Source organism: Podarcis vaucheri (genome assembly GCF_965113315.1).
Source record: "Podarcis vaucheri genome assembly, chromosome: 12".
NCBI lineage: Eukaryota > Metazoa > Chordata > Lepidosauria > Squamata > Lacertidae > Podarcis > Podarcis vaucheri.
In genome coordinates this window covers 36169822-36185121 of record NC_138750.1, presented here as the reverse complement: position 1 = coordinate 36185121, position 15300 = coordinate 36169822, and the positions used below count along the sequence as shown (strand labels likewise).

At 47.0% G+C, this 15300-nt stretch overlaps 1 protein-coding gene across 12 annotated transcripts in view; it reads left to right on the top strand.

Moving 5' to 3' along the window:
* PPP1R9A (protein phosphatase 1 regulatory subunit 9A) overlaps positions 1-15300 on the top strand; it is a 148104-nt gene that overhangs the window by 85673 nt on the left and 47131 nt on the right. For all 12 annotated transcript variants that reach the window (XM_082194112.1, XM_082194109.1, XM_082194108.1 and 9 more), the window contains one exon: positions 11014-11118. In XM_082194112.1, the coding sequence (XP_082050238.1) occupies positions 11014-11118 (105 nt within the window). The remainder of the gene's footprint in view (positions 1-11013; positions 11119-15300) is intronic.

Here is a 15300-nt window from a genome sequence, read left to right as displayed (position 1 = left end):
AGTCCTGCTCTTCCACTGCAACACCCTATTTTGGAGCCCAACACCAGTTACTGCCAATAGAGCAGCAGCAGCAGAGGCCAGAAGACGGAGACATCTGCTAAATCTTAACCCCACCCCCTCCTGCAGAATGGAGTGGGGTTAGGAGTGCAGCCTTTGGTGCTTTTTTCAAGCCACAAAATTATCTCATTTCAGAATTTATTTTTATTTGTGTTTTTTTTAAAAAACTGTCTGCATATTGGAAGAAAATAATTTCAAAATATTAAATGAAAATGAACCATAAATGATCGTTTTATGTTTTTCTCATTAATCTACATATACTGGAAGCTGGAAGCTAGTAATGTATTGCCACTTGTTAAGTAGCTGCGCTTCCAACCAACTAACTAGCTAGCTAATCAGCCAGTTGCCTCTTTTATGAGCAAGAAATGTGTTTGACATTGTAGAATGAAAACGTACTGTCAGAGCTGCTACCAGGTCCCAGCTCACATAGGACCACGCCACACAGCGTCCACTTTAAAAGAGTCTTTATTGAGTTACAGGTTTCATTTCCGAACTGCAGCGTGCAGCTCTACACCTTCTGCTCTAGGTCGGCGAAGACCCGTCTGAGTCCCCGCCTCTTGCACACCAGCTTAATACCCTAGCCTTGCTCCACCTCCTTCGCCTCTCCCTACGTCTCTGGGTCCTTCTGCCCCCCTGGGCCTCCTCCCTTCTACTCTCCTCTGACGCTGACCCCCCTGATCCTTCTGCCTCCTTGCGGCGGGCTTTAGGACCTGGCTCACTCTCCGGGCTGCTTACTGCTCCAGCTTCCGCTGCATTTGAACTTGGCGCGCGCGCCCAACTCTCTACTTTCCTCTTAACCGTTGCCTCGCTCTCTGAGGAGGGCGTGACCACCCCTGACTCGTGCCCTCCCTCCTGCTGACAGCCTCCGGAACCCGATGCCTGGCTACCTTCCTCCCTGCTGCTCTCAGTCTTGAGCGTGGGTCCCGACTTCCAGCTGCTGCCGCCCTCAGTTATGAGCGTGGGTCCCGACTTCCAGCTGCTGCTCTCTGAATCTCCTCTGTTCCCTTCCTCCTGGGGTGTCCCCCCGGATCCCCCCCTTGCTCTGCTCACTGGGGCTCCCTTTTGGGAGTCCTCTGACTCACTGCTTAGGCTTGGAGATCTCGGGTCGTCATCATCACTCATTCTCCCTTCGGCTTCCTCCCCCTCGCTCTCTGTTTCCACCCTTCTCTGCGTCTCTGCTTCTGAACCCCTGACATCCATCCCCCCCTCGAAGCCCCCCCTTCCCCCCTCCCCGCTGTCAGGTGTGGGTGCTGGGCGCTCCATCATCATGGGAGGGAATGCTGGATACAGGTCGCTCCCCGTGGGTGGCCGCCAACTGAAGACCTCCGAGTCTTCCCCCTCGCGGTCGTCGACGTTGACTTGTTGCTCTTCCATCTCTGTACCGCCGTGCTCGAACCCGAGGTCCTCCCCGAACACGTCCATGTCAGTCTCTGCGTCGGTCGCTCGACCTGGCATCTCCAGCCACTTCCTGCGCCATCGCTCCTCTGGTCGATCGTCCCACCAATACGAGTTGCCTGATGCCGAACCTGCCGGTGAACCTTCTGGGGAACGGGTGCTCCGTGCGGGTTCCCCTTCTGAGTCGAATCCATGGAACGTGCTGGAAGAAAGTGTGGGTGTGAACAACCAGTCGTCGAAGAAGCTCGCTGGCATGGGTTTGTGTGGGAAGAGGGCATGAAACTCGTCCTTGAGCAGGGGTTCCTCCAAAGCGTAGTCTGGTACCCAGCTATTGGCGCTGGCCCGGGTGCCCTCTCTGGCTAAGAGGTATTCGACTCCCTCTTCCCCCCATCTGGAGTCCAAAATCTCCGTGACCTCGTTGATGTGGTCCTGGTGCTTCACCTCCCGCGTCTCCGTCCGTTCCCGGAGCGGACTTGGCGCCGTCCCTGGCTCCTGGAACCTGTGAGGTGCCTTGTAGGGAGTGAGCACCGACCTGTGGAACACCGGATGCATTCTGGAACCCTCCGGCAGCGCCAGTCGGAAGGCTACCGGGTTGATCTGCGCTTCGACTTGGTACGGACCGATCTGCTTGTGCCCCAACTTCTTCTTGGCAAGCGACCTGGTCGGCACTGCGTGGGCTGCCAACCAGACCCAGTCTCCCACTTGGATCACTTCGCCAACCCGCCTGTGCTTGTCAGCTTGCACCTTGTAGGCGTGCTTAGCTAGCTCCAGCTGCCGTCTGAGTTGATCGTGGACCGCCTGCAGCTCTGACGCGAACGCGTCCGCCGTCTGTGGTTCTCCTTCCCCCACTCTCTCCAGTCCCGGGAAGGTTCTGGGATTCCTCCCATTGTTGGCAAAGAACGGCGTCACTCCTGTGGACACGTGCTTCGTGTTGTTGTAAGCGAACTCGGCTAGCGGCAGGTAATCCACCCACGTCGCAGGCTGTTGATTGGCATAGCATCTCAGGTACTGCTGCATGATGGCATTGACCCTCTCTGCTTGCCCGTTGGTCTGCGGGTGTCTTGCTGATGCCAGATTGACCTTGACATTTAGAAAACCCATCAGCTGCTGCCAGAAAGACGAGATGAACTGGCGTCCGCGGTCGGACAGGATAGACCGTGGCAGGCCATGCACTTTGAACACGTGATCTATGAACAGTTTGGCGGTTTGTTCCGCCGTGGCCACCTTCGCACACGGAATGAAATGTGCCATCTTGGTGAACAAGTCCACCACCACTAGCACAGCTGTCTTGCCTCTCGAGTTGGGTAAATCCGTCACAAAGTCCAGGGCCACCCTCTCCCACGGTTCAAACGGTGTTTGCAGCGGTTCTAACAGTCCCGCCGGTGGTCTGTGTACCGGCTTGGCCCTCTGGCAGGTGTCGCACCTCGCGACGTAGTCCGCGACCTCTCCTCTCAGCCTGGGCCACCAGAAGTCTCTCGCGACTAATTCCATCGTTTTCTCTGTGCCAAAGTGACCGGCCGTGGGTGCGTCGTGCAACTGTTGCAGTACCTTGGCGCGAAGGTCGTCTCCTGGTACATAGACAGCCCCTTTGCGTAGGAGCAAGCCGTCCCGCACCTGGAACTCGTCCGTGGTAGCCGTGCCTCTGAGCAGTTCCGCCATCTTGTCTTGCGCGAATGAGTCGTCCCGCAATGCACGTCGCACCGCATCCAGGTCTACTGTAGCTGAGGCACACGCCCACGCCGTCGGTGCGAAGATGTGCATGGCCGCCGCTGGCGTCACCTCTTCTAGGTATTGCGGTTTTCGGGACAGTGCATCCGCCATGATGTTGGTGTCGCCTGGGACGTACTCTATTCGGAAATTGAAGTCAGCAAAGAACTCCGCCCAACGTATCTGCCTCTGGTTCAGGAACTGAGCCGTGCGCCAGTGCTCCAGATTCTTGTGGTCCGTGCAGACCTGCACCGTGTGCTTGGCGCCGATTAGGAAGTGCCTCCACGCCTTGAAAGCTGCATGAATGGCCAGCAACTCCCTGTCCCAGATGGTGTAGTTCTGCTCCGACTTGCTGAGCTTTCTGGAGTAGAACGCTCCCGGCCGCCACACCCCCTGCGGGTCTCGCTGCATCAGGACAGCTCCCACGGCTCTGTCTGACGCGTCTGTCTCTACCCTCAACGGTTTACTGGGGTCGATATGCAGCAGTTGCTTCTCCGATGCGAAGAGATGCTTGAGCGCTTGAAAGGACTGTTCCGCCTGCTCCGTCCAGATGAATTTCTTTTTTTTGGAGCTGAGCGTGTCCGTAATTGCTGCCGTCTGCATCGCGAACCCCTTGATAAACTTGCGATAGAAGTTGGCGAAGCCGACAAACCGCTGGACCTCCTTCCGGTTGCGCGGGCTTTTCCAATCCAATACCGCACGAACCTTGGTGCTGTCCATGGCTATCCCCTTGTCCGACAACTTGTATCCCAGGAAATCCACCTCCGTCGTGTCGAACTGGCACTTCTCCAGCTTGGCGTACAGTCTATGTTGTTGCAACCTGCTGAGCACCTCCCTCACGTCTCGGTCGTGAGCTTGCTGCGAGTCAGAGAAAATCAGGATGTCATCCAGGAAGCAGACGCATGTCTTGTAGAGGAGTCCCTCCAACACGTGATGCATAAAAGCTTGAAAACAGTGAGAGCCATTTTGTAATCCAAAGGGCATAACTCTGTATTCGTAGGTGCCCAGCGGTGTGAACATGGCCGTCTTCCACTCATCGCCCTCCCGCATGCGGATGAGATTGTACGCCCCTCGCAGGTCCAACTTGGTGAACACGCGTCCCTTGCGCACTGTCGCGAGGAGGTCGTCAATCCTGGGCATGGGGTAGTCAGACGGTTTGGTCATCTGGTTCAAAAGGCGGTAGTCCACAACTAGTCTTTTTTGGGGCGTGTCTTTCTTTTTCACGAAGAAAACGGGACTGCCCCCCACTGCCTTGGACTCTCTGATGAAGCCACGCTCCAGATTATGCTCGATGAACTGTTTGAGTTCCTGCATTTCATCTTCAGACATGGAGTATAGCCGCCCCTTCGGCAGCGTCGACCCCGGTAGGAGGTCAATCTTGCAGTCATATGGCCGGTGAGGGGGTAGCTTGTCCGCCTCCTTCTCGCAGAAGACCTCCAAAAAGCTCGCGTATTTGTGGGGGACCGCTTGCAACGTTCCCAACTGCAGTTGTGATTCCTCCTCCTCTCCCTCCCGTCGGGGCAGGATGCAGTGTTCTGCGCAATAAGAGGAGCCGAAGATCAGTTGTCTCTGGTACCAAGCCAGTGTCGGACTGTGCCTGTCCAGCCAACTCATGCCCAACACAATGGGCGTGTCCGACAGTTGGGTGACATTAAAACTGATGACTTCCCTGTGGTTGCCAAGGCGCATCACCATCGGTGGCGTCTGCTTCACCACCTGCCCCCCTAGCAACTCTCTGCCATCCACTGTGACGACTTGCAGGGGCAGAGTGGCAGGCAATAGCTGTATAGCGTGCTGCTCCACAAAGCTCTGCGCTATAAAGTCTGCGTTGCTTCCAGAATCCACAGAAAGCGGCACTTCGATAGTGACGCCGTCGGGTAGCTGGAGAGATGCTGTGAGCTGCACTACTGGTTTGGGTGGGAGGGGATCCGTGGGTTGCAAGATTGCTGGGGACTGCTTACTGCTCCAGCTTCCGCTGCATTTGAACTTGGCGCGCGCGCCCAACTCTCTACTTTCCTCTTAACCGTTGCCTCGCTCTCTGAGGAGGGCGTGACCACCCCTGACTCGTGCCCTCCCTCCTGCTGACAGCCTCCGGAACCCGATGCCTGGCTACCTTCCTCCCTGCTGCTCTCAGTCTTGAGCGTGGGTCCCGACTTCCAGCTGCTGCCGCCCTCAGTTATGAGCGTGGGTCCCGACTTCCAGCTGCTGCTCTCTGAATCTCCTCTGTTCCCTTCCTCCTGGGGTGTCCCCCCGGATCCCCCCCTTGCTCTGCTCACTGGGGCTCCCTTTTGGGAGTCCTCTGACTCACTGCTTAGGCTTGGAGATCTCGGGTCGTCATCATCACTCATTCTCCCTTCGGCTTCCTCCCCCTCGCTCTCTGTTTCCACCCTTCTCTGCGTCTCTGCTTCTGAACCCCTGACACGTACTATGATTTGAAAATTGAAAATTAATGTCTAAATCTGTAAATCAACATAAAAAATAATACAACTATTGTTTCCAGAAAGGCGCTTTTTTGGGGCCATCCATTATATGCATTACTTATTTTTTTAAAAAAATACAACACGTATGACATTGAACAGGACTGCACAACACCCTATAGAGCATGTAGCCTCAGAATATGAAGATAAAACAGGAATTATGGACTGTGAAGTGAGGAGACAAGCAAGTTAAAAATATTTTAAAAGGATGCTGATTAAAGTTACTTCTTTGTCCTCTGATTTCTACTGCATGAAATTATAGACCTCAAAGGCACATGAAAGTCATGGAGCCCAGCTCTCTGTCCTAAGGCAAGACTGTGTACAAATTAACCCCCTTAGAGATGAACCCACACTATCCAGTTATAAAGTACCAGATGCAACAATGGGAGTGGATAAGGCTTTGCCATAAGCAAGTAATAGTTTAATAAATAGAGAGCGCAGGCAAGTGACTTTACTGCTATGTAAAGGCTGGATCTATATTTTTTTTACTGATAAACAGTTCCCAAATGAAAGGTGGTAATATGGCTTTTGCAGTTATGTCATTTAGAAATGGTTGCGTTCTTCAGATTTTTTTGTCTTGTTTTTGTTTTGATATTTGTTATCAGTTAATATACCAGGGGTCACAAACCAAGCACCATCCATGAAGGCTTTCATTGGTTCCCCAGACTCTGGCCTTTCATTAAAAAAGAAGTATGTCTCTAGCCCTCCCAGAAAGGAGGTTATGGAGCAAAGTGTGCAAGTACCTTCTAATCAATTTCTGGGAAGCAAGAGTGGCCAGTGCGTGTGTGTGTGTTTCAGGGGTGGTTGTCTCTGATTTTGTGTTATATCACACCCCCATGACAGTCATTTTGTGACGCACTCCCAGCCTTTCCCAAAATCCAAAATGTGCCCACTGTTCCAAAACGTTTGGTGTCCCTTTCAACAAATAGTGCCTTGGATCCTAATATAGCTTAAGATAGCCCAGGGAAGGGAAGTTTCCTACTCCATTCCCTGCACCCCTTCAGTCTGAGACTTCTGAAAAGCCTCTGTGGGGGATTGGGCAACCTGAACAGTGGAGGATGGGGCCAGGAGAGCTCTTGGTGGGGAGGAGGACTGGATGGGAAACTTTCCTTCTGTGAACTTTCTTAAGCTAACATATCTTAGAATCTGAGGATTTGGGGGTGATTCTCCCCTCCGCAGGCACCATCCCCTCACCTGATTCCACATTGTTCAGAAGGGCCTCCTGGCACACCAGAGAGCTCCTTTCATGGGAGTGCAGGTAGCTTCACTGGGGGAGGAGGGGATGGGGAAACTTTTCTTTTTGTCAACTTCCCTAACTTAACAACGGTCGCACGGTTTTTCTGTTTAGCAAAACTCATGGCACATGAAGTATGTTGGCTCATTTGTTGGTGCTGTTAAACATAACCTTTCAGGCTGCCAAAAAAGTCCTCAGAAACCTTTTCATACATGCCAGGGGACATTATTAAGGGTTGGAAGATTATTTCCCCAAAAAATACAATTAGTAACGTGAGCTGATATGCTAGGTTGCTGAGTGAAGTCAGTTATTTCGTACAGAATTTACTTTGCATATATTTGCTGAACGTATTATTCTGTAGCCCTGGCGGCATACTTGAGCTAGATGCTAAGGTTAAGGGAAGACTGCCCATTTTAAATACCTTGGCTTGAAAGGGAAGGTAGCTGATGTAGCATAGTGATTGAAAGATCAAGCTACTCACCAGGTGCGAGCCTCATCTCTTCTGTGAGCTCATTAGGTGGCCTTCGACAAGCTACAGTGTGCAGTTTCCTCCCCTCTAATAGGAAACTCAGGTGGTTTAATGCCCATCAGTTTTGAAGCAAAGCAGAGCCACTCAACAATAAGATAGCAGTTTCTATATACTTGGAGGGCTCCCAAGGTATGCAGAAGTATGTTTTTAAATAATCTGACAAGCAGCTGTGAGCTTTCAAGTTGAGATGGTAGCTGTCCGAAGGAGAGAGAACTGGCCTGCTCAAGCCTTCTAATAGTTTATACTTACCGGTACTTTGCCAAACCTTCATTAGGTATTACAAGTATAGGCCATCATAAAACATTCATATATAAAAATTTAAAATATATACAAATAAACAGCCATGTGAAATATATAAAGACAAAGATTTCCATTGGGATTTCTTCATGCTAAATCATGCCATTCACCACTTAAGAGGTACTATTGACAAAAACTCAGCCACCCTTTCAGTTAATGTCAGACAGAATCTGATGTTAGACTACCCAAAAAAGGTGATAGCACACGTTTCTGTCTGATTGTTTAATGGACAGTAGAAAAGGATATGTTCTACAGTGTCTGGCACATTCGAAGAACATCCACAATGTCTATCATTTCTGGGGATGTTTAAATATCTCCCCTTGGCAAAAACTGAGAGGAAAACATTCAGTCGGGCTAACATAAAGGCCCTGTATTGGGCTGGAATTATTAATATTGAGATATAAGTGACCCTGTTATCTGTTGTATTTAAACCAAAGAACTTGGGAGAGCAAATTGTATTTACAGCTGACTTAATGATTTGTTTTTCAATGTCCCTTAACCTGGTTTGAATATTGCAATTTAGCTTCAAAAATCTGAATAGCAGCTGGTATAAGTTGGTTACCTTTCTGAAAATAAAAGTGAACTACTGCTGAGGAGGTACACTTTGCCTGTTTTATAGCACTTGTACGATGGTTTGACCAACCTGAGTTGCTCTGGAATAAAATTATGAGATATGTGTGCATCTGTACTTGCTTAATTTCCTGCCCTCTTATTTTCCATTTCTCTAATTTCCGGGAGGTTTTAGCAAGTATCCTGAATGATAATGTCTGCTGTAAGGTTAAATCCCCCTGTTTGCATTATACAAGGCTTTTTCAAGAAGAAAGGAAGGAAAAGTGACCCCTTTCCAACCCAACAGAACCACCTCCTTTCCCAACTACACACTATATGGCTATAAAATAGACCACATAACTTTGTAATGCTCACATTAGCCTTGTACCGGAACATGCAAAGCTAATGTCAAACTATTTGTCAATTTAGTCCAGCATTGTGTAGTCAAGTTGGCAGGAGCTCCCCAGGTCCCAGGCGTGGTATTTCATATTGGCTGCTACCTGATCTCTTTAACATAGCAGGGGAATGCTTGGCGGAGAGTGATATCCTTTCTCCCTCCCTCCCCTCCTGCAACTCTCCCATCCTTCAGAGGCCTAGGCTCATCTTCCATGCTGGGTGGGAACCTTAGACAGAATAACTCTTCGTGGGATGCCCAGCAAGGGTTGCAAAGATGTTTACTTCCTGTCGCTTCATATTAGCTGCTTAATTGAATATATGTTTACATGCCTGGAATGTCTCCCCCTTAGTTACTGTAATATCACTTTAATTTGGGGTGCTGCACTCTTGCTGGAAGGCAGCACTGAATTTTATTTCGTCCAGCGGCTTGAATCAGCTGGCTACCTTTTTGCATTGTCAGAGCCGTTACGCGGGGAAATGTTCAAAGGAGGGGCTGACTTTGTAAAGAGCTTGTTTTTTAAAAAATTGTGGCCACCATCCGTACTGGTAGATGCTCAGATCTGCTTTGGTTATGTTCCCCTGGGCTACTTCACTTCTGCCGGTGCATTACTGGTACGTCTATGACATAATTTGCACTTATTGGTTGATAAACCATGTGCCATGCTTAATCATAGAATAATAAGCCAAGTGCAAGTAGATAAATAGGTACCGCTCCTGCGGGAAGGTAAACGGCATTTCCGTGCGCTGCTCTGGTTCTCCAGAAGCGGCTTAGTCATGCTGGCCACATGACCTGGAAGCTGTACGCCGGTTCCCTCGGCCAATAAAGCGAGATGAGCGCCGCAACCCCAGAGTCAGTCACGACTGGACCTAATGATCAGGGGTCCCTTTACCTTTACCTTTACTCATGCTCACGGGATTGCTTCACAAAGCTGGTACCAAGTGCTAAGTACAGAATCTAACTTCCAGAGAGTTCCACCTTTAATTTAAAACACAAGCAGGGTCGTCACTGTGCAGCTCATTCTACCTTCCGTTCTCATCAGTATCATGGTTCTCTTTAATTTTTCTTTGCACTGGCTTAACTTCCTTTCATCGTGTTCATTTTAAAACCTCACTTCTTATTTTTGAACACTTTTACTGCATTGCTCCTGGCTATTTTTCCTCTTTAATTCCTCTTAACACTCTTCCTAAAGACATCTAACGTCTCACACCTCTGCCTGTCTTCTTAGACTGGAGCAACCTGGCCTGTTATTATTAGGCAACATCTTATCTTTGGAACTCATTGCCACCAGCTGTTTGTATAATGCAGACCCACCAGCTCTTTAAAGTACCTCCAGATATATTTAGTTTCTATCCATTTTTCAATTAACTGAGTTTATAAATAAACAAGCAAGCAAGCAAGCAAACAAACATTTTGAGTGTACTACCGATAATACAGTCGTGGTATAACAAAGATAGGTAAGTCTCAAGACAATAAAATGAAGGAAACCAGAGAGAGAGAGGAAGAGAGGGAGGAAGGAAGGAAGGAAGGAAGGAAGGAAGGAAGGAAGACCACAGTTCAGTTTCACAGTTGACAGATAATCTAAATTGAGGTTGCAGAAAAATGAGGGAAGGGAGATTAGGAGGAGGCTAATGCAACAGTTTGAGTTTATCGCTGAGTACAGTCTTTCCAGACACTCACCTGATGTATTTATTTATACTGAGCATGCCCCAAAACTCCTGTTCGAAAATTGTTTTCCCATGTGACATGGAGTGTTGCTTGGCCACATGGAACTAGTTGCCTTGCTCATTGAACCCTGGCCATGGGCAGTTCCTGGCAAAACCTAAGAAACCAGTGGGAAACTGAGCAGGGTTTGCATTGAGGATTTGCATTGCTGAGTCTTCAGTGTCCTGCCCTGCCCTGTGCACCTTTTGATATGTGGCATGAACAGGACAGCATTTGTGAGTAATAGTATTCATTATCACTAGCACATCACAATTTAAAATTTGGTACTAAAAATATTTAAAACAGATTGCAGTCACAGGAATAGGGTGTGTCTTGCACAACACAAAATGTGGGGTTTTCGTACAGCCATGTGTACATTTCTTGCCACTATATCTGATGCTGTATAATTGTAATTTGTCCTGTTTGTTCATTTACCTCCATGGAAGTGGAGATCTGGTTCAAAAAAATACGTATCTTGATTTCAAATGGTATTTTCTTCTAAAACAACATTGTCAGTAGGAATTGACAATATTATGTATAATGCAAGATGTCATGTATATGTTGTTGACTTAATTATGTATTGCTTCCAAATGCAATTTAAAAAAAACATTATATTTTGTTTCATATTCATTACTTAGTGTTTCTCCATTCTTTTTATTTCCTCTGAAAGGATCCAAGTAAATGACCAAATTGTAGAAGTAGATGGGATCAGTCTGGTTGGCGTCACACAAAATTTTGCTGCAACAGTCCTCAGAAACACCAAAGGAAAAGTCAGGTAACTTTAAGAAATCCTTACAAAGTACTTTTTAAATTGGTGGCACCTGTGATATTGTCTGGTCATGCAACTGCTCGATCATAAGTAAGCATATATATGTTAAGAAAACCTTTGCTACAAGGGATTGTTTGTACCAGCCTTGGACAACCTGGTACCATCAGCCCCAGACAGCATGGCTTCCACATTTAGCATTTAAGGCCTTGCCATTTTGTCAGATTTGGCTCACAGAGGGTGGGGCAGATAAAACCCAGTCCCCTGTCCTGACTGAAGAGAAGGAAGATGGATAGGAGGAACCCCACCTTTCCAGAGATCTTTTGTCTCACCATTTGTGGCATAATTACATATTGTATTAAATGCATAGTGTGTGGTGCCATTTCTTTTTAAATTTAATGTTATGTTCAGGACTCCAGTTTTCATTAGGACCACAGCACACAGGGAGGTAAGGATTGAAAGTAAAGCCAGGGGAATCAAACCATTTTAACCTGGCATTGTTGGCACTGCTTGAGAGAAGAAGTATTCCACAAGCAGGGTGCCACCTTGGAGAAGGCCCCATCACTATCTACCTAATCTGGAACCGACTTCAGGAGACTCCTCAGAGAAGGAGCTGGTTCATATTGGAGCAGGCGATTCTTAAGTACTCTGGTCCATAGTCATTCAAGCATTGTAGGTCAAAACCAACACTTACATAATATTTTAAAATTGAAATATAAATGATGGGAACAAACTGAATGCAGGGCTAGCCCTACCACTAGGCAGAGTGAGAGGAGTGCCTCCTCAGGCAGCAAATGCCAAGTGATTAGGGAACAACAGTGAGGTGCTGAGGACAGAGCTGTGTGTGTCACATGGCTTTCTCTGCACATCCTAAGATAGCCAGCCACCTGCAGATTTGGCTGCTGGTCCCATTGGCTTTTGTCCCAGGAATAGGAGAGGTGCCACCATCTTGTCCATTGCCTTAGGCAGCAGAATATCTCAGGCCAGACCTGACTGGACGCTGGTAAAGATCTGCTGAACACTGGCAAAATGTGTTCTGTTTGGCAAGTTAATAGCCTGGCTGCTGGTTTCAAGGCCAGACTAAGTTTCTAAATAGTCTTCAAATGCAATACATTGCAGTAGTCTAGCCTGGATGGTATCAAAGCACGGATAACTGAGGCAAAGTTATCTCTGTTCAGGAGGGTCTACAGCTCTATTCAAAGTATCACCTAATAAAGGGCTCAAACTTGAAATTTAATATTGTTTTTCTCTTCAGCTGTTACACTTCATTAGATGTTTGTAAAAAGTAAAAGCCTTCTGTGAGTGCATTTCAATTTGGGAGGTCAATTTTTCCCCATGGTAATATTTTTATTCCCAGAGTTTGTAGTTCTTAAATAAGTCTAAATGTTTAGGGCTCTTTCAGATGTCTCTGTATGTAGGGCTTGAAATGCAGGAATTGATGGTTGTCAGTAAAACAATTAAAATAAAACGGAAAGGAAAGAAGTATTAGAAATAAAACATCAAGTATAATAATGTTGCTATATAAATCAATGGTGTGCCCACATTTTGCTGTGTGCAGGTCTAGTTACCAAGCACATAGCAGGAGAAGAGGTTTTTTTTTAATGTTTATTGGCGAGCAGAGTGAAAATTTGAAGTTTCCTTTTAGTCCAGCCCCCTCCCTCTCCGTTCCCCACACTTAGAACTGGAGTTATGAAATGGAATTGTTTGACAGGAGATTTAGGATGAATAAAGATTTAGGAGGTACAGTGGTACCTCGGGTTACATACGCTTCAGGTACTCCGCTAACCCAGAAATAGTGCTTCAGGTTAAGAACTTTGCTTCAGGATGAGAACAGAAATCATGCTCTGGTGGCGCGGCAGCAGCGGGAGGCCCCATGGTGCTTTAGGTTAACAACAGTTTCAGGTTAAGTACAGACCTCCGGAACGAATTAAGTACTTAACCCAAGGTACAGTACAGAGTTATAGATTGCATTAAGATACAGAGAGGGCTTCCAGCTAAGGCAGCCTTTAGAAAGAATTATACAGCATTATTATTATATTTAAAATAGTTTAGGATATCTTTTAGGGTGTAACACCCACAAGTTGGCTTACGTAACAGAATTTAGAAAATACATGAAATACATCACAAACAGCTTAAAAAGGTATAAAGCAGTAGTTCAAGAACTATAGGTGCAAACATTCCATAAAAAATAGTATAACCCAGTTTAAACCAGCTCAGTGGTTTCATAAACTAGCAGTAGTAAAACAAAGGTAAACCAGAGCAAATGAGTTGTTAAGGCCCCTTTGTAGGTATGCACTGTGAGAACTTTACGTAATTCGCTTGTAAGGGAGTGCCATCACTACAAAGCCATCACCAAGAAGACCCTACCTTTCACACTGCCAACATGAGTGTCTGAATAGAGAGCGTACAGAGTCTTTCCAGTGTTCGCTTACAGGCAGCCAGAATCATCTTCTCCACACTGCGTGGCTGACAAGATTCACCCCGACGAATTCAGCTGTGCTCCCTTTTAAGGATGCCTGTTTCCATAACACTGCTGTAGATCAAGGACCTTAGGATAAACTTATGCAAACCATCTAGAACAGGGTTACTTTCTTCCCCCATAGCTGCCGTAGTTGTAGGGAAGAGGTTATTGTGCTCCTTAACAGCTGCGTTTAATGACTTCAAGCCACAGGGAGGGAAAGGTTTTTTATTTATTTATTTATTTGGTTGGTTGGTTGGTTGGATGGCAGGATGTTAGTTAGTTAGTACACCACCCTTCATCTGAAGATCACAGGGCAGTTCACAACATGAAAAGACAAAATGAAAAGACAAAATACATAATGAAACAACAAACCAGCAGCCGCCTGCCACAGACACATTTAGAAAGCCATAGAACAGGCATAGGCAAACTCGGCCCTCCAGCTGTTTTGGGACTACAACTCCCATCATCCCTAGCTAACAGGACCAGTGGTCAGGGGTGATGGGGTTTGTAGCCTCAAAACATCTGGAGGGCCGAGTTTGCCTATGCCTGCCATAAAATGTTAATCAGTCAAATGCCTGGTTGGAGAGACACGTTTTCGCTGGGTGCCTAGGGACATGCAGTGAAGGCACCAGGCAAGCCTCCCTGGGGAGAGTGGCTGCTGCCTGATTGCCACTTGGTCCAGTGCTGCGGCGGTAAGGTAAACGGTGTTTCCGTGCTCTCTGGTTTCCATCACGGTGTCCCGTTGTGCCAGAAGCTGTTTAGTCATGCTGGCCACATGATCCGGAAAGTTGTCTGCGGACAGACGCCGGCTCCCTCGGCCTGAAAGCAAGATGAGAGCCACAACCCCACAGTCGCCTTTGACTGGACTTCACCGTCCCAGGGGTCCTTTACCTTTTACCTTTATCTCTCTACTTGCAAGCTCCCATGGTGCATAAGAACATTCTATCAGAGGAAGTGCCGCACTTACCTCCACAATTGGCAGCTGCAGGTAATGAAAATTAGTAGGCGACAGTCCTCACTATTTAATTTGACAGGCAGAATTGGCAAAGTATTGCTATAGTTTTATTTCCATTTTCACATTACTGTGGAAGCTGCAACATCAAATGAATTTTAAGTAGTTTGTTAAAGTAAATTGTTCCATCATTAGCATTGTTTGCAATTGTTATTTTAAATGTGTGTGTCATTACTGGGCATACATATTTTCTAGTGTCACTGGTAATTGTCCCCTAAAGCATTCCTTCTTATCCCCCACCCCCAACATAAACAATCAAAGACATATTAGCTTAAATATGAGAAATTGTATTTGATAAATTGTGCAGAAGAAGGTTTAGAAAGAAGTTAAACTACAGCTTTGTATTTCATTTTTCTGCTTTAATTCGGTCAATACTGCTCTAGAAAGCTTACAGGGTACTACTGTTTAGTGATTTTGCTTCCTGCCAAGCTTCATGAACATTTTTTGAATGGTCATGACAATGGAAGTCACTGACCTAGAATAGATTGTTCATTGTAGCTTCCGGATATAATGTAGCTCAACTGTCTTTAGCTGACACAGTGAAGAAACTGTTAACACAAAAATGTGCTTTTTACCTTCTGAACTCTTCTTGCTTTGGCACAGCAAAATTAGGTAAATTTATCCGCATGAAATCTTTCATCCGTTTTTATATTAGCTGGAGTTAGTAGGCTCTAAAATGTTTTTACTTTCTAATGGAAATGTTTCTTTTACAATGGCA